General features: G+C 38.4%; 5 protein-coding genes across 6 annotated transcripts in view; 3 read left to right on the top strand and 2 right to left on the bottom strand.

Annotated features, from left to right (window-relative positions):
• The first annotated feature begins 2,280 nt into the window (after nt 1-2,280).
• On the top strand, nt 2,281-4,039 carry LOC131676691 (probable galactose-1-phosphate uridylyltransferase). 2 transcript variants are annotated; one of them, XR_009303227.1, is made up of 4 exons: nt 2,281-2,690; nt 2,748-3,182; nt 3,235-3,737; nt 3,799-4,039. XR_009303227.1 is itself a non-coding variant. In XM_058955948.1 (3 exons), exons 1-3 carry the CDS (start codon nt 2,499-2,501, stop codon nt 3,661-3,663), a joined length of 1,056 nt encoding a protein of 351 aa, XP_058811931.1. In that variant the 5' UTR covers nt 2,283-2,498; the 3' UTR covers nt 3,664-4,039. The 2 variants fall into 2 exon arrangements, 1 of the variants encoding a protein (XP_058811931.1); XM_058955948.1 differs by having other exon boundaries at nt 2,283-2,690; nt 3,235-4,039.
• On the bottom strand, nt 3,710-4,758 carry LOC131676702 (COMM domain-containing protein 5). The gene is made up of 3 exons (XM_058955960.1): nt 4,464-4,758; nt 4,050-4,398; nt 3,710-3,931 (listed from the first exon to the last, which is right to left on the bottom strand). The coding sequence occupies exons 1-3, from the start codon at nt 4,564-4,566 to the stop codon at nt 3,766-3,768; spliced, it is 618 nt and encodes a 205-aa protein (XP_058811943.1). The 5' UTR covers nt 4,567-4,758; the 3' UTR covers nt 3,710-3,765.
• A 35-nt stretch (nt 4,759-4,793) lies between these two features.
• LOC131676683 (RING finger protein 37) lies at nt 4,794-6,294 on the top strand. The gene is made up of 2 exons (XM_058955935.1): nt 4,794-4,947; nt 5,018-6,294. Exon 2 carries the CDS (start codon nt 5,022-5,024, stop codon nt 6,261-6,263), a length of 1,242 nt encoding a protein of 413 aa, XP_058811918.1. The 5' UTR covers nt 4,794-4,947; nt 5,018-5,021; the 3' UTR covers nt 6,264-6,294.
• A 512-nt stretch (nt 6,295-6,806) lies between these two features.
• On the top strand, nt 6,807-9,316 carry LOC131676678 (UDP-N-acetylhexosamine pyrophosphorylase). The gene has a single exon (XM_058955921.1). The coding sequence runs from the start codon at nt 7,303-7,305 to the stop codon at nt 8,740-8,742; it is 1,440 nt and encodes a 479-aa protein (XP_058811904.1). The 5' UTR covers nt 6,807-7,302; the 3' UTR covers nt 8,743-9,316.
• An 8,608-nt stretch (nt 9,317-17,924) lies between these two features.
• The window catches only part of LOC131676710 (endoribonuclease Dcr-1), a 55,020-nt gene continuing 45,651 nt past the window's right edge, over nt 17,925-27,293 (bottom strand). Inside the window, exons 12-13 of the mRNA XM_058955973.1 lie at nt 20,225-20,331; nt 17,925-19,909 (exon numbers count right to left, since the gene is read on the bottom strand). Of these exons, the coding sequence (XP_058811956.1) occupies nt 19,741-19,909; nt 20,225-20,331 (276 nt within the window). The 3' untranslated portion in view covers nt 17,925-19,740. The remainder of the gene's footprint in view (nt 19,910-20,224; nt 20,332-27,293) is intronic.

Raw genomic sequence — 27,293 nt, forward strand, 5'->3', positions numbered from 1 at the left:
CCGCCGGTACACTGCACCTGAGGAAAGATTTCGACATATCAACATTGACATCGTTGGTCCTTTTCCACCAAGCAACGGGAATCGATACTGTCTCACCATCATCGACAGGTTTTCTCGTTGGCCTGAAGCGCTACCTGTGCCGGACATGACAGCGCCTACTATCGCTCAAGCCCTTGTCTCAGGCTGGATATCCCGCTTTGGTGTACCTACACACATCACCACGGACCAGGGACGCCAGTTCATGTCGGCACTCTTCACAGAATTGGTTCGAACGTTCGGAATAAGCCACCTACGGACTACGCCCTATCATCCCCAGTCAAATGGTATCATCGAGCGATGGCACCGAACTCTCAAGGCAGCCATCCTTTGCCACAACCCGGACCGTTGGACCGAACATCTTCCCATGATTCTACTCGGATTGCGTACCGTCTACAAAGGTGACATCCGTGCTTCGCCAGCAGAGATGGTGTATGGAACAACACTTCGCATACCGTCGGAGTTCTTCCACGAAAATCCCAGCAACAACACTCAATCGGAATTCGCAAATGAACTTCGAGATGCCATGCGTATGCTGCGACCACCTGACACGGCATGGCATGGAAAAGGTAATGTGTTTGTGCACCCCAACCTCAAAACGTGCACAAACGTGTTTGTACGCAACGACTCCATAAGGCCATCATTATCACCACCCTACGACGGTCCATACCAGGTGCTTAGCCGAAACGACAAGCACTACCGAGTCAACATCAATGGTCGGAGCGTCAACATTTCAATCGACAGACTGAAACCAGCTTACATACTCGACGATCACCAGCCATCAGCACCCGTTAGCGATCGTCCAGCTGCAACAACATCGGAGCCCCAACCGGCGAGATTCACTCGATCAGGACGACGAGTGATGATTCCACTTCGATATCACTAATCGTCGCGCTCTCTCAAAAGGGGGTACTGTAGCACCTCAACGATCATCACCCTCGCAACCCACCTGCAATATCAACGAGGCTTCATCGCAGTGATCGTTCTCCATCTGTCGTGCTCGATGCACAGGCAGCGGCTATCGATCGAGTGATCGATCTTTATCAGCCGTGCTCGATGCGCGATCTGATGCCACCGAGATGCATTGTGTGGTGATCGTTTATTGGTCTGTTGTGCTCGATGCACAGACCGAAATCAAAAAAATCATTTGTTTAAATTCCCTATACCTTTGCCCTGTGTAAAATATTTTTTCTTGTTTTCTCGATTCTTGACTTTTGTATATAAGCCCGTAGGCAGTAGCAATAAATCGTTAGTTTACTAAATCAAACCCAACCGAATACTTCTACCGCGTTTCTAAACGATCCGATAACCATATATATATATATATATATATATATATATATATATATATATATATATATATATATATATATATATATATATATATATATATATATATATATATATATATATATATATATATATATATATATATATATATATATATATATATATATATATATATATATATATATATATATATATATATATATATATATATATATATATATATATATATATATATATATATATATATATATATAGCGGCAGTGTAGGCGACCATCAAAAGTCTGTAAAATACAGACATGTCTGTAAATCTGGCATCGCTGCATCTACCACACCCCTCGCCGGTACTGGAAAAGCCGCCCATGACCCAACACAACCACTAGACGGCGAAAACTCCAATCCAGGCACAGTATGTGCCCTCCACCACCCCGCCCGGAGTCCCAACAATCTTCCATCAGCAGCTTACAAACACCAGCAACGGGACCCGATGGAAACCCAAGCGGACCCTCAACCGCACTCCTCCGAGCTGCGGAGAAGTTTCCCGCGACACTCCGGACTAATCCGCACCTAGCCAACCATGGCAACAAATAAAGCAGAATTAAGACAATTAAAATGTAAATACGAAATGTAATATACGATTTTTTAAGGGCGAATGACCCATCGAGGTTAAAGCTCCAATAAACAAAATTCATATTGAATTATTCCCGGTCGGATTTTTCATGTAAAGAATTTGTATAATCCCTTCTGTTTTCCGTGGTTGAGTTTATACTCTTAGGGCCGATTTCGTCACCCTCGCTTTGTTTAAGCCGGGCTTAATCGTGCTGAACCTGGTTTAAAAGTTAAGCGAGGGTGAAGAAATCGGCCCTTAGGTGTTTACACTTCATGAAAGCTGTCATGTTTGTGTATTTTCATTTCTCGTCTTTACATGAATGTAAGGTTGCAGTTCCACTGCAGTAAACGAAAAAGCCCTAGATTCCCCTATGTGTACAACTTGATGAATGCAAATCGTATGAGGGTATTGTATAGTTATTGCGGTTATCTGTTATCAGCTAAAAGAAGATTACTAGTCTATTGATTTATAGTTGCACTATCACTTGAATAGATTACCAGCAGTCTACTTTTGACCGCTGGATGATACGTGTGACTGTGCTAATCCAATATTCGACTGAACAATTATGGCTAAATTTGAACCAACGGAGCATCAACATACTCGTTTTAATCCGTTGACCGGTCAGTGGATTCTGGTTAGTCCGCATCGGATGATGCGACCGTGGTCTGGGCAAGAGGAGCAACCCCAGCGAATTGACCTTGCGGAATTTGATCCCAAAAATCCACTCTGTCCGGGTGTGACCCGAGCTAACGGAGTCGTACGTGTCCTAAACAATTATTATCGGTAAGAATTTTAATAATTTACCAAATTTCAGAAAAATCCAGTTTATACTTCGACATTTGTGTTTACCAATGATTTTCCTGCATTGCTGGAGGACGTTCCTTTGCCACCAAAAAGCGATGATCCACTGTTTCAGATAAGCGGCGCTCGCGGAACATGCAAGGTGATGTGTTTTCATCCCAAATCCAACAAAACACTCCCACTGATGTCTCCAAAAGAAATTCGCTCAGTAATTGACGCATGGATAAAGGAATATAAAACACTAGGTGCCAAATACTGTTGGGTGCAGATCTTCGAGAATAAAGGAAGTAGCATGGGATGCTCAAATCCTCATCCCCATTGCCAGATTTGGGCATGCTCCTTTCTGCCAAACGAACCGCGTGTCAAGGACGAAAGGCTACGGGAATATTATCAAAACCACGGTACAGCATTGTTAGACGACTACGCAAAGAAGGAAATGATGAAAAATGTGAGCATTTTATAAATTTTAAACAATGTTCTCTAAAATACTTCCTTTCTAGGAGCGTATTGTGATAGAAAATCCCGATTGGCTGGTCGTTGTTCCGTTCTGGGCAAGCTGGCCTTTTGAAACAATGATCATTTCACGTAACGGCAATCGACGAATTTCGGACTTGAGTCAACAACAAATCAACAACCTATCCATCGTGATCAAAGAACTAACAACCAAGTACGATAATCTGTTCCAATGTTCCTTTCCATACAGTATGGGATGGCATGGAGCACCGACAGGAGATCTATCGGCGCAGGCCGATGAGCATTGGACTTTACATGCTACATATTATCCTCCATTGCTTCGATCGGCCACAGTGCGCAAATTCATGGTCGGGTTTGAGTTACTTTGCCAGGCACAGCGAGATTTGACGGCCGAACAGGCCGCTGATAAGCTGCGCCAGCTCTGCGGAAAAAAACATTATAGCGAGCACATATAGGGCTTTCTCTATAGATTAAATTCTTATCTTATGTACTAGCAAAACCTTTACGAATCGAAATGGTAAAATAATATGTAATCTTGCTACAAAGAGGTAAAATTTTCACGATTTTTTCATACTCTGTCGTCTTTCCAGTGTTTGCAATTCATGTAGCAGAGAAGCTACGTTGAAACGGAGCCTGTGAAACATGGCCTCATTCATTTCAAAACTTAAAAACTCACCATCAGTTTTCTGAATATGTATAATGATTGTCGGAAGTGAAGATGACCTAAAATATTAATCAAATGGTAGCATTAGTAGTATTTTAGTAGAGAAATATGAATTTTAAAGTGTAGTCACATAGAAGAAATAAAGTATACAAATTATCAACGACTAATGTAGTGTACCTGTCCAGGAAAGAAACATTAATCCGCCAAACCATTCGCCTCGGTGGCGATCTTAGATTTCGCATTTCTCGGTAACTGAAGCTTAGCGAGTCGCAATGCTGGTGCAAGACTCGAACGATATCTTCGGTGCATTCATCACGAAATCGAAGTTCCTTAAGTGATTCTCTCAGTTCGTCGTCCTTTACTATACCTTTTGGGTAACGTAAATATAGCTGTATCAGCTGTAATATCGCAGAAAAAAGTTCACAAAAGTGTTCTGGAACATCGTGATTAGCTGCTTGCAACTTTTTAACTGCCCGGTCTAGCGTTTCTTTGGAGCAGGACTTCGTCTCAATGTAGTGAACACATACTGAACATTTAACAAAATTCAATCTCATTAGATTCTATACACACGGTAAGAACCGAACAACTTACTTTGAATAATAGCTCGCAAAACAATGGTTGATTCTAACTCTGGCACATATTTTTGATAATTTTTATAAATTTTTATCAATGTATATTTAAAATTAGATGACATCTTTGCAGATACATAAATATATTTGTTTACGCTACAATTATAAAAATTGGCCTGATAGCGAAACTTCAGTCTAATGCCTTGCTAAATAGGTGAATACAAATGCAAAATAATCACTACTTTTAATAAAATCCATTATTAACGATTGAATATAGTTGCTGATAACCATAGCTGATGACATAAACAAAATGTCAAACATAAACTTCAATCATCATCAGAATGAACACATGAGTTCATTCGTGAAATCATCTTGTAGCATATTTTGGCAGTCACATTATGTCCATTACGTGCATTATGTACATACTAGGCAGGCGGATTAGTGCATTAAATTTTAGTGTGAACCATTGTAAACCTTATTTCTTAATTTATATTCATCAATACAACGTAAGATTTTCTGACAATTTCGGAAAAAAACTTATCGACAATGTGGGTAAATGAATTATATTTTTTGTAGGCAAATGATCAACTTTTTGAGCCACAAACTACAACCAAATGTACATACCGATGCAGTCGAGGATGATTGTCATCCGGTTGGGAACCTTATTTCTAGCAATCAACGAGAGTTAGATCGAGGATTCATGGCATATTCGGTAACGAAACCTCCTGTGGAGATAATTTTTAAGCTCTTCTGTCCGATAGCTGTTAAAAATATTAAAATCTGGCCGCAAATAGGAGCCTTAAAAAGTACATCCGTTGAGATCTATGCACAAAACAAAAGAGGTGCTTTTGACAAACTTGGTTACGGAGAATCCCAGCACGCCGAAGTGATGGAATTTGCAGATACTAGAATCGAAACATGCACTAGTCCAGACACTTCACGAGGCGAACGATTTGTATTATTTCCTACCATGAAACATTTGATTTCAAATAGTTCTGTGTTTAAGATAATTATACGGAAGACAGCTAAGTGTGCTCCCGTTCTTCGCAAGATCGAAATATGGGGTGAACCATCACGGAGCTGCTCAGAGACGATTAAAAGTGAAGTACATCAAATGTGGTATGAACGTAATGAGGTATCTAAAAATGACTCTATGCCACCATCGGAGAAAATTGTTACAGAAACAACCATCACTGACGTACCAGAAGAGTTTCTAGATGAACTTACTTGTGACATTATGACTATTCCCATGATACTTCCTTCGGGTAAGGTAGTAGATCAATACACTATAGAGAAGCATAATGCCCAGGAAGAGAAATGGGGTAGACAACCTTCAGATCCTTTTACAGGACTGCTTTATAACGCTATGAGAAAACCGATGTTCAGCGCAGCGCTTAAAGCGCGCATTGACAATTTTATAATTAAACATGCGAATTCCGACAAGTTTCAGTATGTGCCTCGCACTGTTGGCTCCAACTTACAGAAACTCAACAACAGTCATTTACATCCCATATCTAAAAGACAAAAATTGAACACCGAGCCAGCCATCTTAAATCTATCCTGTACGACATTGGAAGCCGCAGTTCGGAAAGCTCTTGCTACAACAACGAGATACACACTACCCCCAACAACTGCCAATGAACCGAGTGAGGTCTGTCGCAATTGCATGCGGGAATCGGAATGCCTCTATCAAATCAATTCGTGCAAACATATTATTTGTCGGAACTGCTTGAAGAGTCAAGCTCCTAGCTCTACTATTATTATTTGTACTTGTGGTGTTGAATTCGAAAAACGATTTGTTGAAAGATACCATTCGCGGTAAAAATAAACTTACGATAAGGAAAACGCATAAATGTAGTACAGAGTATTTTGCGAAGGTTGAGAAAACTTTGGAGTAGCATAGCTTTAGTCATTTGGTGGAGTCATCAACGGATGTTGTTCGTAATCTAACACCTTGGTAATATGCGTTGATTTTGAAATATTGAACGTGTAAGGGCCGCTTAAGAAAAATTGTGTTCAGCTTTGCCACCAGATTATCCATTTCAACCATTTCAAAACTCCAAAAGAAGAATATCAGTCGATTTATTAGATCATCACGATTCAATTCATGCGAAATACCTGCTGGGAAAACCATCGGCTTAGCTGAATGGTGCTTTTGAAAAAGTTGCTGTGGTTTTTTCATTGCGCAGTTGTGTTGCGTACCCCAACACGATGTGGTAGTGTGACAAAAAATCACAGCCACTTTTTCAAAAGCACCATTTAGCGAAACCGATAGTTTTTCCAGCAGCAATTTTGTATGATTTGAATCGTTGTGATCTAATAAATCGGCTGATATTCTTCTTTTAGAGTTTTGAAAATGTTTAAATGGATAATCCGGTGGCAAAGCTGAACACAATTTTTCCTACCCATACTACCCAGCGTTCAAATCTAACACATGCTCAAAAAGGTAACTTGAACCTTAAGCAAAAAACTTCATTGAAAATTACCAGCTCTACGCAGGATATTTTTTAACTCTATCTTTTTTTCTAAACTTTTTAAGGTGGCGCCAGGGTAAATAGGCAGCTCTCTATTGCGCCTCACCGACTGTAAACATGTATGTTCATTTTTAGCATATATACACACCGTTCATTTCAGCATAAATATTCACTAGATTATTTTTTAATGCAAACGCCGATAAGAGAGAGAACCCTGTCCGTGCGAGTGTTGTTTTTGTGCAACGTATACAAAATCGAGCCATTGAATGTTTTTGATATTCCTCGTCAGTCTTTACTTTCACTTCCTACTAGATGGAAGTATAGTGGATTGTAGTCTAGCAGATCGTTTAGTTGTGATTAACAAAAACTGCTTTACAGCCGGCAACAATGACTAACTTAGAATTTCTGAAGGATAGACTAGCTAAAAGCGGCCAGGAGCATTTACTGAAATATTGGGACGAGCTCAATGATTGTGAAAGGCGACTTTTGATCGAAGATATAGAGGAACTGAATTTAGATGAAGTGAATGAATTTTTCAAACGTGCCACATCGTCACTTGAGGAGGGTAGTGCGAAACTGGATGATAAAATGAAACCAGTGTGTGAGGACAAATTCCTGTCCACTTCCAGGGAGAGCATCACACAACTGAATCGATATAGCGATGAAGGATTACAGCAAATTTCTTTGGGGAAAGTCGGTGTCCTTTTAATGGCAGGTGGCCAGGGTACACGGTTGGGATTTTCTCACCCAAAAGGAATGTTTAATATAGGGCTACCTTCGAATAAATCTTTGTTTCGCGTGCAAGCTGAAAGAATCTTGAAATTGCAACGATTATCTAGCGAGTTGACAGGTAGAAGTGGGCGTATCACCTGGTACATTATGACCAGCGAACAAACTATGGATCCTACCAGGAAGTACTTCGAGCAGAATAACTACTTCGGACTCGATGCAGAAGATGTGCTTATGTTTGAACAAGGTAGCCTGCCATGCTATGATTTAAATGGCAGAATCTTGCTGGATCAGAAACATCGTATTGCGAAAGCTCCTGATGGCAATGGAGGCTTGTACCGAGCACTACGAGATCGTGGTATTCTAGATAATATGAATAGGCGTGGAGTGCTCTACCTGCATGCTCATAGCGTTGATAATATTTTGATAAAAGTTGCTGATCCCGTCTTTATTGGGTATTGTGTCAGCCAAAAAGCGGATTGTGCCGCGAAAGTTGTAGAAAAATCTCATCCAAACGAAGCAGTTGGAGTTGTCTGTCAAGTTGATGGGAAATATCAAGTTGTAGAGTACAGTGAAATTACACAGAAAACAGCCGAGCTTCAACAACCTGACGGGCGGTTGATTTTCAACGCGGGCAACATTTGCAATCACTTTTTTACAGCTGACTTCTTGCGCAGAATCGGTACAACGTTCGAAAGAGAGCTAAAATTGCACGTTGCTAAGAAAAAGATTCCGTTTGTGAATGCTGCTGGAATCCGCTGTACACCTGATCAACCGAATGGTATAAAGATTGAAAAGTTCGTATTTGATGTCTTCGAATTCGCAGAGCATTTCGTCACCGTCGAAGTACCAAGAGATGAAGAATTCAGTGCTCTGAAGAATGCGGACACTGCTGGAAAGGACTGCGCATCTACTGCACGAACAGACATTTATAGGTTACATAAAAAATACATTGAAGCTGCTGGCGGCTCTGTGAATGGGCTAGAGTGTGAAATTTCGCCACTGGTATCTTACGCAGGCGAAGGACTCCAGATTTTGGTGGATGGCAAACACTTTGTTAGTCCAGTTCATTTGATGGCGGAAGAAGAAATTTCCTAAAGTTGAAAAGGATGCTACAGCTACGTGCAGATCACACGTATTATGGAATAGTACTAACATATAACTTCCAATATTTGTTCATACTAATGACCTTTTTCGAATATAAGAAATAAAATCTATGCACAGGAATTCCTTACAGCTATAAACCAGACAAGCTCACAATAACAAAATCTCATAATGCAGCGCGACTGAAAACTAGTTAGCATGGGCTTCAAAAACCCACCCCCGTTGACCTTGAACACAAAAGCGGGTTCTTAGCAGTGTCGCTTTGTAAGGAAACAAGTTCAATTTAACAAACTTTGTCTTTCTGGAGATCTGTATCGTGAAAATAATGATTAGCAAAAGTAAAATATTTCAGTTACGTATGTTACCTCCAAGGCTACTTTTTTACAATAAACGACCGTACTAAACACTAGTTAGACGCATTCACCCTTATTCTTGTTTACGACGAATGCGAGATTCGTTCGAAAGTGATTCGAACGAATAGTAAGCCCATTTGATTTTGCTGTCGTAAACGGGAATACAAACCACTTTCGAACGAATCTCACATTCGTCGTAAACAAGAATAAGGGTGATTAATTGTTCTTGTTCAAAAGCAATCATACGCATTGATGACATTACCAGTCTCTTGCAATATCAAAAAGTAAGCATAAGTTTGCCCAAATCAGAGAGAATATAGGGTAAGTAAGCCTTACATACTGAATATATTGACGTATTGATGGAATTTCCGTCAATACGTAAATCCCATTTGAATGCACATCGTTATTCCAACAGTATACACAACCGATGTTAAACCGTAGAGGTCCGCAACAACGAAGTGTGATTTTGAAGGGATCTCTAGTATGACGATGCTCCGGACAAATCCAGCCTAGAGGCCGAGGGACATTTGGCGAAAGTTGCCATTGATCCACTGAACTCGCCTGGTCCCATGTCGTAAGAAGCGACAAAGCAGGACTCGCTTCTTCGATTCCCGCGTCTTAAGACTTTTTACTTTCTGTGTTTAAAATAAAATTATTTCTTTTCATTTTTGATTTCTATTCATAATGCTTGCTTCTATTTCTAGCAGTTAATATTAAACGACGTGCGTGTGAAATCGCGAGTATGTTCGTCATACGAAGCAAGCTTTTTGTACAGTTAATGATTATTCTTTTTTCCTTTTTATTTCGACTATGTTAGTCACATTTTCTTTTTTACATTTTAACGACATTCAATCGGCTAGAGATTACTGGGTAGGGAAAGTTATGAAAATTAGAGCCATAGTACTCAAGTGAGAGCAACGATGTGAAGTAAACAGATCGGAAAACTAGAAGTGGCAGGGTCATTAGAACAGGCTTAATATCGTACGGGCTTAATCTTTGTCCGTAACAACCGGTTGTCACGGTAAAGATACCAGGACACATGCTAGTGAACTCGGGTGATTCGTAGTTATGCTGCCAAGCTCGCCCCTTACTAGCAGAAGACAAAGATTAAGCCCGTACGATATTAAGCCTATTCTAATGACCCTGCCACTTCTAGTTTTCCGATCTGTTTACTTCACATCCTTGCTCTCACTTGAGTACTATGGCTCTAATTTTCATAACTTTCCCTACCCAGTAACCTCTAGCCAAATGAATGTCGTTAAAATGTGAAAAAGTTAATGATTATTTTAGACATCTCATAATTATTTCATATTCGATACGATCGACAGTTTTTTAGTTGTAGCCTCTGTTACTCTTACTGTTGAGTACTTCAGCATCATCATTTAGTATTTTAAATTTCAAGGTTACCCGATCTTGGGCCGCCAGTCTCCAGTCTCCTTGAACGCCCACCGCGCGCGCACCTTTCTCGATTGTACACAACAGTACAGTTTTGTTCCGAAATCGACGACCTCTTTCAGATTCTGATCAAAAATTTAGCCGGCCTCTCTTTCTGCATTCCCATTTTTACTGTGCCGTCGAGTATTGGACGCTGAATTCTTCTATCAAACACACCGAGCACTCAATACTCTGTTTGTTTCAATGCCCTTGTGTCCTCCCCCATACATAGCAACAAGGAGTATCAGCGGTTTGTATAGTGGAAGTTTTGTATGCGTCTGAAGCTTATGGGAGTTTAGCTAACTGCGTAAATTGTAGGATGTAGGATTTGTAGCTGCAACACGTCTTTTCATCTCGCGGCTAACGTCGTTATCACATGCCACTAGTATTCCGAGATACATGTGTTCGTCGACAACCTCAGAATTTATAGTTAGTTCGATTCTTCCAGCCTCCCTTTTAAAAGGCAAAAATGTCAATTCCACTGTTCTACTACATGTTAGATCTCGTGGTAATAGTTTCGTTCCTTTGCACATCATACCATCGTATCGCACCCTCGAGCGCTATATTGAGCTGTATCAATCCATCTAACGTCCGTGTTCCTTATCAGATCACTGTGGAAAAGCTAAGGCGGACTGGATGCCGGACTGCCTGACTAATTGGATCTCCTCGTACTTTGCGAACCGTAGCCCCTCGGTGGTGACTTGGAACTACACTATCGGATCCTTTCCACATTACATCGGGCGTTCATCAAGGGAGTCATGTCAGACCTCTGCTATTTGTGCTCTTTATGAACGACCTCTGCAGTGAATTATCGTCTTCTAAAGTCATGTATGCTGATGATCTGAAAATTTGCCGTGTTCTAACAACTATGGTAGACTGTTGTGCATTGCAAATGGACGTCGATAGGACAATTGACTGGAGTGACAGAAATGGAATGAGTGTGAATATTCAAAAATGCAGCACAATCACTTTTACATGAGTACATGCTGCCATTAAGCTCGAATAGTCAATATGTTCTGCTCACGTAGAACGAGTCGTATTCGTCAAGGACTTTGGTGTCATTATCGACTGTAAGCTACGCTTTACAGAACATTACTCTTTCATTATAGCTAAAACCTACTCTGTACTTGGACTCATCCAACGCAACACTCGCGATTTTAATGATGTGTATTGTCTTAAAACACTATACATTGCACTGCTGGTACGCAGTATTCGAGAATATGGAGTTACTATTTGGGCTCCCTATCAATCCATACACATTAATCGTATCGAACGGATACAGAAGAACTTTATCTGGTTTGCACTTCGTCGGTTTCCATCCTGGTTATATCGTTTCCAGCTTCCTCCATATGAAGATCGCTGTACCCTCATCAATCTCCCTACGCTGCGAACCAGTCGAATCTTTCTGCAACGACTTTTCATTTTCGACCTGCTGACAGACAACGTACCCGAGCAAAGTCGAACATCAAAATTACAACAAGTAGAAATTATATTTTTATAATAGCATCAAATTGAAATCTTATTTTGCTATCAGTTTTAGATTTTTAAATATGACATCAAATTTTGATCTCATTTTGTGATCCTTGTTTCTTAGAAGAATTCTCTATGTTTATATTTTTTTGATGAAACATCAAAGTGAGTAGATGTTTTGTTATCAAAAAAATTCAACATCTCAATGAGCTTTCAATTTACTATCACAGATAGCAAAATTAGTTTTCTGTTTGATGACATAGGACAATTCGGTATTAATTCTTCAAAAGGGCTAAACAGATTTTTGTAAACAAACTTGTTTCGCTCATTATTTCGCTGCCGAGTGAAATTCCATGGAAAATACGCATTAATTCGCATCTGTACCCTTCGTAGAAACAATTTCAGATGTTTTCTGCGTTGAAATTATAGCAATTTAAGAGAAATCAGCAAAACAAAAGTTTGTTTACAAATCTTATTAGCCCTATTCAAAAGTTAATATGGAATTTTGCTTTGATCTTTTAACCGTTAAAACGACCAAAATGACAACAACCTGAGTAATCATTTGTTGAACATCAAAACATCAAGTTGAGTTTTCAATTTGTTGTCAGACTCTGCTCGGGTAGCCTCTGCTGCGCTTCTAACAAAACTTGACCTCAATGTTCAGGGAAGATCATTCCGGAGGACTGATATTTTCCGACGCTCAACACATCGCACGCAGTACGGCCAGAATAATCCTTTGGAAGTTTGCTGTTAACTCCTCAACAGCGTCATTTGTATTGATTTTAATATTAGAAAATAATTGTTTAAGTGGGAGTATCTTTCACGAAAAATATCGCGATTTTAAGAGTAAAAAAAACCCCTTTATCGAAAAATTATCTCGAAAACTCACCGTGGGGGTTAGGTATTTTTTACATAGAATGTGTATGCAAAATTTGAAATCCATCGGTTAAGTAGTTTTTGAATAGCAGTTAACACCACAAATCGAATTTTTTCCAGAGACGTTCTATAAAAAGCTTTATCACCGAGTCGCTTGTCGATATATTTGCATGAAAAAATTACAAAATGTTACTGAAATTATACATTATAATACACAAAAGTTTTGGCCAATTCACTTCACCCTAAGTTCTAAAAAAATCGTAAAAAGTGATTTTTTTTCTTGCTGAAACCCTTACCCCCCCCCTTAAATTAAAAATAGACAATACAATACTAACGTCCAGGGCCGGCGCAACAGTAGCAGTCCAGGACCGGCGGGTAGTACCACTCGAAAATTACCGAGGGGTGAATTAACCACTCGAAAGTTTGAAACAAACCAAAACCTGGGATTAGCCACGTATGTGGATCGCGCACAAAATGCATTCTTCTGCAATTCTTGTGTAACAATTTCATATTTTTATTCAGATATAAATTTCTTTGCTTTTAAATTTCTTGAAAATATGGGATGATAATAGCGATTTGTTTGAAATTTGAGATTATATTTTATATTAATACTAAGGGGAATACATTTTGACACATTTACATTTTAAAACAAGGAATTCAGATAGATAGAGAAAAAATATTAAGGGGGTGGGGGTTGTGGTAAGGCTTTCAATGTGAAAAAATAACACTTCTTGGCCAATTATTTTAGAACTTTGCGTGAAGCGAATTGTTCAAAACTTTTATACATAATAATGCATCATTTCAATAACATTCTGTAATTTTTCTATGCAAAAATATCGATAAATGACTCGGTGACGAAGTCAAAGGTAAACCAACGATTGATAGGTCCTATATAAACGATTGAAAAACTATAGTTCAGAGCAACCATGAACCGATGAACTCAAACACAGTATGCTTCTGCCACCTCCTCGTTGATAGGCGTCGACGACGTGTCTGTGAATATTCAAGTGCCATGGATAAATAATAAACAAAAAACATGGTCAAAGCAAATACAAATTTGTATTTTGTCAAACCATCCCATTTGTAAGTGCGATCGCTTCAAAAAACCAATAATTAACTGATAGATGCCCATTAAACAACAACGGGTTCCCTTTCCAGGTAGAATGTAGAGTAGAATATGCATGGAATCATGCATTAACTAATGAAAAACTAAGTTCGTTATATTATTCGTTCTGTGGTTATCAGGCACCTGGTTTATCTTCTAGTATATCCGTTATGAGGATGCTGGGTCATTAGGCCGTTAGGCCGAAAGTCATCCGGCCGAAGCACATTAGGCCGAATGGTCATTAGGCCGAATGGTCATTGGGCCGAATGGTCATTGGGCCGAATGGTCATTGGGTCGAATGGTCATTAGGCCGAATGGTCATTAGGTCGAATGGTCATTAAGCCGAATGGTCATTAGGCCGACTGGTCATTTTGCCGAATGGTCATTAGACCGAATAAACCAAAGAGAGTGATAGTTGAAGTGGTTAGAACGGAAAAGAATGATCAGTTTCCAATGAAGGGTGATTTATTTAGATTTTTTTAAAAACTTATAATTATAACGTTTAGCATATTTACACCACCTTTCTCGTTACTAATTTATTGACTGCATGAAATAAAAAATAAAATGGACGCCTAATGTGACTACGCCACATCGCTTCAATCCGGGTACGATGTGGCGTAGCCGCTACCGCTCCGTCGGACTTAAACTAATTGATAGCCCATATGTTTGAATAATCCGGGCAAACGAGTGGATCACAGGTTCGTTTGCGAGGGGCCGCCGCTTCCGACGGCGGGACGGCGACAACCTGGCCTCGGTTATGCGGCAAAGCCACATCACACAGGGTTCGCTACATGCGGTAGAAAGTTCAAACGTAAATAAATAAAAAAAATAAATATATATGCGTGTTTCTGATTAAATATTTGATCCGACAGTGTTTTTGTTTGTCTTCTCAAAAAAAAATGGCAACTTAGTGGTATGTCATTGTTCTAGAATAAGTTATCCACTTTAATTATCATAATCGAAAGCTTTAGTAAAAGTTGTATTCTATGTTTTATGTATGTGAATTGTCATCTAGTTCAACTTCCGTAATTTGATGCGCTGGATAGAAGTCGTGAAATACGCAAGATATAATTGAAAAGAACAGCTCATATTAAAAAGAAGGATAAAATTTGATTTAAATTCATTGAATTAGGGAAATAATTAGACATTTTGAGAGAGAATGTAGAACAAAATAGAAAAGTAAGAGATAGTGAAAGAAGATGAGAGAAGTAGAAGTAGAAGTGGTAGAGAAGGAATATGAAAGAAGAAAATTGGATTGTTTCCATTCCACAGGACTTTATAATGCATGACTAATTAAACTGTCATAGAACAGATTATTTTGATTACAGACAGATTTTATGTGCTTAGCATCCTCCTGCCTAACTGCTTAATGATCAGATATTGTTGCCGACGTAATGTAAAAAATAAATTATATTAGCGCCTAACGTGCCTACCCCACATTTCTTCAATCCGTGTGCTCGGACCGCAAATGACAAAAAAATATTTGTGATATCCAGACAATGAAAACAATATGAGATTCGTTCAATCGAGATATGACAATCATTCCGAGAAGCCCCGAAAGCTGTGCAGGATAAACTTCGGCTCCCTTTCCTCTCTATTAAGCATCCGATCTAAAGCTCATTCGGCCTAATGACCATTCGGACAAATGCACATTCGGCCAAATGGCCATTCGGCCTAATGACCATTCGGCCTAATGTCCTTCGGCCTGGTGACCTTCGGCCTAATGGCCGGGCACCCTCGACAACCCCTTTCTTCTGCTCTATAGGCACTTTTGAACATAAATCCACTGTGTTTCTACAACAAGAAGCACTTTCTTGTGCATACCGTTTTAAGGTAACTGGGCTCTGGAACAGTAACCCAATAGACCGTGCAACTAGCCGCACAAGACTGTGGCCCCAAATGGTAACTTGGGATGAGAATACACTTGTTTCCAGTGGCCTTACACTCAAAGTAAGGCCACTGGAAACAAGTGTGGCCTTACACTCATATGTAGTTTTCCGTTTAGAACTTCCAATGTGAGAATTCCACTTCGCGAGTGTCTGGCTGGATGGAGCGACAAATTGAAGAATACTATAAACCAATCTCATTCGCTTGGTAGTACTGTATTCCAAGCAGAAATGTTTGTGATTCTGTGTGGCATACAATCGACACTTCAACACGGAATTTTCGGTAAAAGAATCTATTTTTGCTCTGCCAGCCAGGCTGCCCTGAAAGTACTTAGTTCGGCAGATTCGAGATCGAAATTCGTAATTGCATGTTGAACTAAACACGAAGAACTTAGCATTTCAAAGGCTATCTACCTTCTATGGGTACCCGGTCATTTCGGTATTAATGGAAATGAATGGGCGGACGAATTGGCTAGAGCTGGCGCAGCGACCGACTTCGTTGGGCCATAACCAGTTCTACCACTGTCGATAAGTTGGATAAAGCACAAGATTCGTTCTTGGGCTGCATCCGAACATGGCAACCATTGACGTAGCTTGCGAATTTGCGTTCAAGCAGACTTTTCTGCCGGATGTGAGTCCGTAAATGTCGATGAATTTATTGCATTTTTCCAAGCACAGTTACAGTTTTCTAATCAGGGCACCGACTGGACATTGCAAACTCAATTATCACAATGTTACTATTCAGCATGCTGAGTACTATTCATATGACCTTTGTGAATCCGATTACGGAACATCATATCATTTGATATGTAACTGCCCTGTAGCAATGCAATTGCGTATCCGGATTTTTGGTTCTCCATATATAGATGAACGTATGTACAGAAAGCTAAAACACAAGGGTATGCTATTGCTCCAAACCCAGTGTGGCAAAGAGCTATAGTTCAAGCCGTATTTTAATGCCAATATCTCTTCGGGGGTGTTGTAGTTCTGTTATCTGAATATCCCCTGGGGTTGTTGTTATATCCGCTCACTGTTTAAATAAAAATTCTAAATCCCTCCGGGGGTTGGGATTTTTTTTCCTGCTATTGTAGCACCTGTACATCGTTCAGCATCCTTCCGAGGGTGCAGAACGCTCTGTTTTAATTGTTCTGTGTCATTATTTTCCTTACCCCTACCCTTACCCCCAATCAATTCTGTCAGGGAACTGATGAAAAGACGATTTATGGAAAAATCATTTTGTCCATCATTCTAGAAAGAAAAAAATGTTCCACCGTTTGCGAAAACTTATTGTTTTACATTCCACAGAGCCGCTCAAAATTGTTCAAAAATTTTAAATTCCTTTAGTGATCTTTTGATATTAGTTACGGTGGTGAGCTTTGTTCCTTTGCCGGGATCTCCCTAGCGACTATGGCGAAAAACTGGATTCTTCCCTCCCTACAAAGAATCCTGGAACACCACACCGCAGTGTGATTCCCAGGCCTCTTATCCTGCTTCTCTGCTTTTCCTGTTAGCTGTATTGGAGGGCAATGCTCGTTCGGCCTATCCTCCAAAGCGAGAGTGGATGGTGCTTTTGTATTTTTTGTTATTCGCTGGGGAAGTGAAATAGCTCTGAATAGAGGTGCGCATTATACTTTGCAAATGTAAGTTTATTTTGGTAATATTCTAATCAACCAGCGCTGAATTAATACCCTGACTAGTTACAGAAGGAATGAATGAAGGCATACTTATCACCTTTAACTCATTGGGTATCAAAAAGCGATAAATGTCGAGCAATCGCTTTGATTTACATTTCTGTTTCTGAAGTCTACTACCAGGTCACTAAAAAGCTCCGGGTCAAAGTCTTTCCAGAGGTGGTAATACTAGAATGGAGAGATGAAAGTGAAGTTTCTGGTAGTCGGACGAAATTTGTACCTCGAATTTGTACCCGTCTTCCCCAGCGTTTATTTCTGCTTGAGCGCCGGCGGAAATCTTATTAGAGTCCGAGAAATAATAATCAAATTTAAGACAAACAAAAAACTTATGTGGAATGTCATCGCTTTTTTAAACACTATATAATTCACATATGGATGTTTTACTTTCAAGGAATTTTTAAGTCTTACACAATGTAATCTAAGCACCGACTAGCAAACATAATACTCTTTTTTCATCGCTCTCTTGAAACCTTAAATTACCACTGTCTCTGTTGTATCCCGTTTGTATCGAGATACGAACGATGAAAAATTAGAGAGACTGTTCAAAGTTTTATGTCTGTTAGTTTGTGATCTAAGTACGTTTTTACAGATCTATATACATGTTGGTTCATCTTTTTTAAACAATACTAATAAGCCAAAATATAAAAGTTCAGAATTTCACTTTGAAAGATGTGTTTAGCTAAAAACAAAACAAAATTTCAATAAGGAACCTAAGGCAAAATACGAATCTAGGGTCAAAAATATTTCGTCTATACACAATTATGTTCAAAACAAAAAGGATGTTCATAATTAACAATAAACGATGATTTATCGTCCTTTTTACTACGGTGTTCGATGATTGATCGTATATTTTGCTGATTATAGAGGCATTAATCAACTATAAACTTGGAGTAATTTGCTTTTTTCGTATTAGAAAATTTCTAAGCTGGCAAATTTACCTACGTAGGCTGTCGAGGTCTTACCAACAACGTTTCAGTCATTTGTAAACTAACCGCAAAGGGTTTTAACCGAGCCCTTGAAAGTATAAGAGTAAAACCAAACTACTGATGTATTTTTGTGTTTTAAAGCTTTCATAATTCGACTAGATTTGAAGTTTGAATTTCATTGGATAATGAAATTATATGTTATACCAGGTTATTTATGCATTTGCCTAAATTAAGGCCGTATAACATATACCGCATTTGGCCTATTCGGCGACCGATGCCATATTTATTATAATATGACGGTTAGACATATATATGAAAACTCTTGTAGTAATAGTTCAGCGGATGCAAAAACCACTAAACCGGTTACCAGAAAAACCAGCATGTTAAACTGCAATCACTTAATGTATGCAAGTTCGTAAGTGGTTGTATTGCTTTCGATCACTTGTTTTTATCGAAACGAATTATCAAAACGTTCAATATTTGCATCAATAGAGAGATAATATTAGCAAGAACAAAAAATAAAAATTATCTAATATGCTCAGACACAAAATTAGGGACAAGAAAACTAAAATCGACTGTGATCAATAAAATCCATTTTTATAAAATAAATTATATTTACTATTCTTCTATATTTTGTCTGGCATCATGTTAATTCTGCTCCGGGTTTTGGAAATTTTGTTGCTCAATAAAATGTTCGTCGCTGATCTAATACTATAAGAGTCTATACTCTCAATTGGTTAGGTATAAAAAAACATGTTAGACGATTTATTCTCTAGTCTCGAGGCCATCTCAGGATTGCCATTTTTCTCACTCGCTCCGGTTTAAACAGCGCGACAATTCCGAAACTCATAGGGCCTGGCAATACATTTGTTTTAGATTTTGCAATTTTGTTCCCAGAAGCTCCGGAGCAAAAACGCAGGCTGCTTTGCTATAGGACGAAGAAAAAGAGAAGTAGCTAATGCATGACCTACGTTCTCCATGTTTGCTCCGGAGTACTTTCAGTTTTTCCAGGACTTGAAACAAATCTAATATCTACGAAGGAAGTTATGTTTTGTTGTATGGCATTTAAAAATGAGATCTATCGATGTGCTCGGAAGAACAGTTTACAACGGACTAACTGATCTTCGTTTCATCACAAGTTAGAGACCAGCATCGTGGGCCGATTTAGTAGGAGATGCAATATTTGCAAGTAAGATTCGATAGGAATCACCCTCTGTAAACTTACGTACGACATCCTTCTGTTGGAAATAGTTAGCGACGCTTGTTAATCAAGCCCATCTTTTTCAACTGACGTAAAGCACATTTGGCAGCAGTACACTTGGCGATGCGATAATTACGGCCAATACCACGGAATGTACCTTTTCCGAATACTTCTACCGTCACTCGAACCCGTCGTCCATCGGCTAATTTTTCCGGTTTCCTAGAAGTGAGAATTGAATTTATATGGTTCATTATACAATTTGAAGTTTCTGTTTGCATGTACAATATGCCTAAGATTTAAAGTGCTCCAAACAGGTGTAGACTAGATTCAGTGGTTGCTATTGAATCGAGTCAGTATTAAAACCATAAACATCAAATTAATATCAGTCATGTCAAGATAGTATGTTATGACGGTAATTTTGATATCTTAGATATTATCTAGTTCCTTATTACGCCACATCTAGATGTTATCAGTTAGATTGACATATGAAAAGAAAAATAAATAGAACTTAGAGAATCTGGTGATATGGCTTACCCGAATTTGGCGGTCTCTGGTTCAAGCTCCAGGAGTTCCCTTATTGGGGACTTGGGAACAGAATTACTGAACTGTTCTATTTCAGGTCCCATCATACTTCGATATACCTGGAAATGAAAATGCAAATTAGAAGAATTATGTCGGATTTATTAGGATAATTGTTTCGGAATGATTAGTTATTAATTGAAGTATAAGGTTTGGATTTTAAGGTAGTTTTGTTTTTATTATTTATTGCTCTACGCAGAATTGTCCCCTTGCATATAAAGAACCCCATAGAACAGTGATTCTCAACCTGGGATCCGAGGACCCCTAGGGGGCCGTGAAGTCGTTGCTGGGGGCCCTCGAAGAAAAATATATCTTCCGAGTGCATATTGAAATTTCAAGTCTTGTTTCCTAACAAATTGAAAATAACCCTAAAAAAATAAATTATGCACGAACTTTAACCCATATTGTTCAACGATTTTGTTATGTATTGTCGAATGACCCAGTAATAAGTGAGTACCGCAGTGTATGCAAGTATGCGTGAGGATACGATGAAGTAAATAAATATATTACAGACGGTTGCTATGCGATCGTTCTCAGTTTAGTGTACACCATCAAAACATACGCGTGTTATTGATTAAAGAGAACTGTCCCTCAGTTTACATAGTTTACAGTGGCGACAAGGTTAAAATATTTTGAAAAAAATTTAAGTGAGTGATTGAAAAAAAAATATAAGTGTTTTTTGCTGCTGATAGCGGGCGGCTGAAAGGAGTGAACAGCAAGGGTGCAAGTGATTTGCTGTGGAATAAGCGCCGGTGAAAATAGGTGCGATATTGCACACGGCAGCGGAAAGGTACATCGAAATCTGGGCCAGCGCATATGGCTATTGACCGTTGTTGCGCCAATAAAACGTTCTTTCGCAAAATTTATGTGCTTGTGAACGATTTTAATCACCATTTTGTGACGATAGCGTCAGTGTTTTTTGGCGGCGGTGATTGTGTATTTCGTTCTTTTTCTTTCCTTTTAGGCTTTGGTGTTCATTCTGTTGTGCTTGGTATTGGTAGAGTTCTCGTTCAGTGAGATCCCAACATAATTTCGGACAGTTCAGCGCAGTGCTGCCAGTTCTACTGCAGTTCTGCTGGCTTGAGTCGTGCGAAAAGTTTGTCGAATATTGTGTCGGGCTGGTACCATGAGCGAAATAAATAAAAGCATATTTTGTTTTATTTTTTATTTTTGCGCTTGAATCACAGACTAACAGACATAACACTATGAGGTAATTCCCACAAAAACATCGATCCGGCAATTTTCCCAGAACACTAGCTCCACCTTTTATTCACAGTCCCAAGCACTCATTTGCTGATGGGTTACCCCTCAGGTTTGGGAACAATTTTTCCCTAGTGGTCTATCCCCCATCTGCTTGTTCATATGTCAGTGGCGCCATAATTTCAAATGTGGCCACAGTCCCAACTACAAATATATTTAAAATGACCGTTAAAGCGGGCGAAGCATTGTTTTCGAGTGTTATGTCTGTTAGTCTGTGCTTGAATTGTTTTATTTAGCACATTCGATATGGCTGAAGGTAGCAATGGTAAGGCCAACGTGTTGATTGGCGAGTGCGATTTTTGCGGAATTAAGGGTACGACACGCCGTGATTTGTTGATGAAATAAACTTATAATTTAAAATTCTGATTAGATTTATAAAAATTGGTATTGGTTAGATCAAAATGGATTCGAATTTCCGACATTACTTGATAATGGTTTGGAATGACCGAGGATAGTTTGAAATGTGTCACAAAAATAAATTGAATTGCTTGAATTTCACGTTTTGACAGTTTCAGTGCTCGATAAAATCAAAACAAAACATTGCCAGCAGCATAACTACAGGAACAAATCAAAACAGAAACATAAATTTTGTTGCCAGAATTATTGAAAGTTTCGAAAATAGAGCATGCAGAGTAGCCAGTTACATCAAATTGATCGGAATTCGAGCAAAATTGGATTGAGATTGGATTAAATTTGTTGAATTTTTTTCAAATATTTTAGCAATACTCGATATGATAGAAAATTGAATAAATTTTCTAAAATTGCCGAAAAAAATGAAAATTCATGCAAAATGGAACGGAATATAACAATTATTCTGAAGTGACGTTCCCCTCGGTCACATCAAGCGCACATGTTTCAAGCGCATGCGACAGGAGCGGAATTCGGTAAAGTTTGTTTGTGATGACAAGGAAAAAGATTTGAGTTTTGGCGATGAGAAAATCGGCGAGCTTTTAAACCGTTTGCGAGCTGATTTGGACAATCTTGAGAGCGATAGCGATTCAGGTGATTTTTTATGTATGAAAGTGTCGTCCATGAATAAAATAAGCGAACCATGCTTTTTGAAGTTACTTGTTCAAGACAAGCTGGTTAAATGGAGGTTGACTGCGGTTCGGCTGTTTCTGTTATTGGTTCTATATTATATGAGAAATTGTTTGACTTGCCATTACAGAAAACTAACAGGGAATTGGTGGTGGTGAATGGTTCGAAACTGAATATATTAGGAAAACTTGACGTTATGGTTCGTTTTAGGACCATTGAACTTGAAATGTCATTGTTTGTATTGGAGTGTAATTATGACTTTGTGCCATTAATGGGACGTCGATGGCTTGACGTATTCTACCCGGATGGGAAAGAATATTTTACAGCGGTTTCTCAGATTAACAATTTACATTTACCAAATCTAGCTGAGAATTTTTTGCTGGAAATAAAGCAAAAGTATTCTCAAGTATTTTCAAAGGATCTTACCTCGCCAATTATTTGTTTTGAGGCGGATCTTGTGTTGAAGGAGAATACTCCTATTTTTAAACGAGCGTATGAAGTTCCATTCAGACTTAGGGAGAAAGTTATTGAGTATTTAGGAAAATTGGAGAAGGAAAATGTTATTACTCCTATTAAAACAAGTGAGTGGGCTTCTCCAGTAGTCGTTGTTCCCAAAAAGGATGGTGAGATTAGATTGGTAAGGTGTCCATCAATAAATTAATTATTCCCAACAGCTATCCTTTACCTTTAGCGCAGGATATTTTCGCAGATTTAGAGGGTTGTAAAGTTTTCGGTGCCCTTGATTTGGAAGGAGCGTATACTCAACTTATGGTGTCAGAAAAATCCAGGAAGTTTGTGGTTATCAACACGATCAAGGGACTTTACACTTACAGCAGGTTGCCTCAAGGAGCTTCATCGAGGTCGGCGATTTTTCAACAGGTGATGGACCAGGTACTGGCTGGATTGAAACATATACGCTGCTATTTGGATGATGTACTCATAGCTGGAAAAGATTTAGACGACTGTCGTAAGAAAGTTTCTACCGTTTTAGATAGGTTAGCTCAGGCAAACATTAAGATGAATTGGAGTAAATGTAAGTTCTTCGTGTCATCTTTACCTTATCTAGGACATATTATTTCAGAGAATGGGCTGCTTCCTTGTCCTGATAAACTAGCTACAACTAAAGAGGCTACAGTACCAAGGAATGTGACGGAGTTGAAGTCGTTTTTAGGGCTCGTAAATTATTATGGAAAGTTTGTTCCCCACTTGTCTTCGAAGATTAGTTGTTTGCATAGGCTTTTGAAGAAGGACGTGAAGTTCGTGTGGGATGAGAATAGTGACAAGGCTTTCGTTAGGTGTAAAAATGAGCTGCTTAATGCTAATATTTTCGAGTTTTACGACCCTATGAAACCAATAGTAGTTGTTTCGGACGCTTCAGGTTATGGTCTAGGAGGAGAGATTGCACAAGAGGTAAAGGGTGTAGAAAAACCTATCTCCTTTACTTCTTTCTCTTTGAATAAAGCTCAAATGAAGTATCCAATACTTCATTTAGAGGCTTTAGCATTGGTCTGCACTGTGAAGAAGTTTCATATGTTTTTATATGGTCAAAGGTATGTTGTTTATACTGATCACAAGCCTTTGGTTGGAATTTTCGGGAAAGCAGGGAAAAATGCTATCTTTGTAACCAGATTTGAGATGTTTGAGCAGATTCAACCTAGTGAACCTGTAGATAAGTTGACGATGGGCGATGTGATTTATTACAAAAATCATAAATCCCAGGATTTCGCAAGACGGCTGAAGGCTCAATTCATAAAAAAATTATGAAAAATTTATTCCAGATTGTGATTGGAAACGTTCGGCTCATAGCCAGGCCCGTAGCCAGGATTTTGTTTCGGGAGGGGCTTAAAATTATTGTATAAATGTAATAATTCTTTTTTACATTTTAACTTCATTCAATTAGCTAGAGATTACTGGGGAGGGAAAGTTATGAAAATTAGAGCCATAGTACTCAAGTGAGAGCAAGGATGTGAAGTAAACAGATCGACCTTTATTTGCAGAAGACAAAAATTAAGCCCGTACGATATTAAGCCTGTTCTAATGACCCTGCCACTTCCGAGTTTTCCGATCTGTTTACTTCAATTCCTTGCTCTCACTTGAGTACTATGGCTCTAATTTTCACAACTTTCCCTACCCAGTAATCTCTAGCTAATTGAATGTCGTTAAAATGTAAAAAGGAAAATGTGACTAACATAGTCGAAATAAAAAAAGGAAAAAATGTAATAATTCTGATGACTTGAGATAGTCATTGGAAACTGAACGTAATTATGATTAGTTCTTAGTGAAAACAATTCCAAAACTAAGACAATAGACACTCAAAAAACCCTAAAATACGTTACCTGTTACATGAAAGGCTATAGTACATCGACGAATTAAATTTGATTATTATTAATTCACAAGTTAGAAATTTCTCTAGTTACAAAAATGAATATTCAAGAGTTCAAAGTATTTAGGGCTGCTTTAAAAATGTTACGAATTCTAGACTACATGTTTACAAGGTGTAGAAGACGCTAAATTGGAATGAGTAGAAAAATATCCAAAAACACGTCTCACGAAATTTTACACTCATTTGCTAATCTGGAGAACGAAACCAACGTTAAGGTTGTCTTCTTGGATAGTAACATATCAGTGTGAAATCCAAGTTTACCGTTGCAAAGAATGTCCAAACAAAGTAAATGTTGAAATTTGCTTTAAATCTTCTGACAAGGTAGGCGATTTGTAGATGCGGAAAATAGGTTCAATTTATATGTTCATGAACAGGCGTCTTGCTACTATTACAAGTTCTGTGACTTCATCCGAAGTTTGCGTTAACTCAACTTTATGAAATTTTCAATTTAAATGATACTGATAATGTCGTAATCATAACAATCCTGAGGAAGAATATTTTTTCATTTTTCTCTCGTGGGGAATGGGTTAAAGACTATCTTCGACAGTATTATCAGGCAACTTAGAATAACTATCTATTTAAGTAGATTCATTTTAGATACTTTTTATATCATTGGACTTAAGAATTAAAAATATTGTAGATTGATTTTCCGAGATCCCTGAAACAAAAGTCAAAATGTAAAGTGAGCGCAAAAAACTACTGATTTCACTACAAAGCAAGAATAAGAACCTTAGCTCTATCGACTTTCGGAATCTTGCAAAACCGTTGGAATTTGAAAAGATTACCTAGATTAAGTAAATATTATATTTGAACATTTGAAGGTTTTATTTCGGAATTCGTGGGTTTTTGGACAATGTAAAATATATATATTTCAATGATTTAATCTACTAATGGAAACTATCCAGAATTTGATCTACTGAACGAAACTGCTCAGAACTTGTTCACTAATCGAAAGAAAATTGCTTAGCACTGATTAGTGAATGCTACTAATGGTAAATTTAACATTGATGAACTAGAAACTAGAAATATAGGTTTAATTTCATAATAATTTCAGCATCACTTGCTTCCGACACATGGAAGAGAACACATCGCATTTACATCTAATTTGCCGAAGAGGCTTTCTTTTAGAGTTGTCTGTTTTTAAATTAAAGCAAACTATCCGTTTCCTGAGAAACTTTTGCAAAACTTTTTGTCAATTCGTTAAACAAATATGTGGACACTACTCTGCTCAGTAATTGGTTTGTTTTTGAATAAAAATAATTAGCTCTTGATTTTTTTACAATCATCCAGATTGGAAGAGATGTATGACTTCTTGAAGAAAGTTGTAATGTTTGTCTGATTACAGGTTTGTTTTACCACTATTTGGGAAAAAGTTTCAAATAAAGTTGTTGCACCTAATGCATCAAAGTTGTGCGAATAACGAAGACGAAATGAGAAGATCAGAGCGCAATTCCGAAACCACTCGTGTTGAGTGTACAGAAAAGATAGAAAAGTGATATTGAATCGATTTGGATTGATCGATTTTTTTCCTCTCTTCTCTCTCTTATTTAAGATTATCTCTCTCATTTTAATTCCATGACGAGCAAAAACAGAACGAAAGACTGTCACATACTGAAGACATGAAATCGAAACACTTATCCCAACTTATTGGCTTATAGATTCAATCAGTCCCAACATTTTAGTCGCGCTTCGTGATTGACTATTGTTTTACCACTTTTTGACCCATTCACTTTTAAAAGAATTTTATTTTACACGTTTGTTGCAGATATCATGGATTTTCGAATTAACAATGTGTTAGTACGGAACGAATTCTTCGTAAAAATGAAATGAAATACTTTTTGTGTAACACAGTACAGTGTGCAGAGTGCACAGTGAGCACTGACCTAATACATAAATCAAAATTGCATGCAATTCAAAAACTTATCATTTAAAAATAACAAACGGGGTCGTGGGTCTTTTATATATTTCCTTATGGGGGTGGGGGGGGAGTTGTTCATTTCTATCTCGCTATTGTACATTTCCGTGTCATCATCGCACTTGCTGTCTTCATGTTCGCGAATGTCTGATTTCTTCCTTGCTTCTCGCCCTAAATAATTGCCCATCCGAATGGATTCCATTTCTCCCAAATGTGACATTAATCTGCGAGTAAGCGGCATCCGATCTTGTAGCGGAACATTGGTTTTCTCATCGTCCATATATAGGAGGATCTTAATTATAGCATTGTCACACACACAACCATGTGTTTTAAGTTGTTCGAAATGAATGGTTTCGTCTGGACTAATTTGTTGAGCGCTAAATGCCTGGCACGGTAGAACTCAATAAAGGCGGCTTCCGAAAGTCTAA

This window comes from Topomyia yanbarensis, chromosome 1, assembly GCF_030247195.1.
Source record: "Topomyia yanbarensis strain Yona2022 chromosome 1, ASM3024719v1, whole genome shotgun sequence".
Taxonomy (NCBI): Eukaryota; Metazoa; Arthropoda; class Insecta; order Diptera; family Culicidae; genus Topomyia; species Topomyia yanbarensis.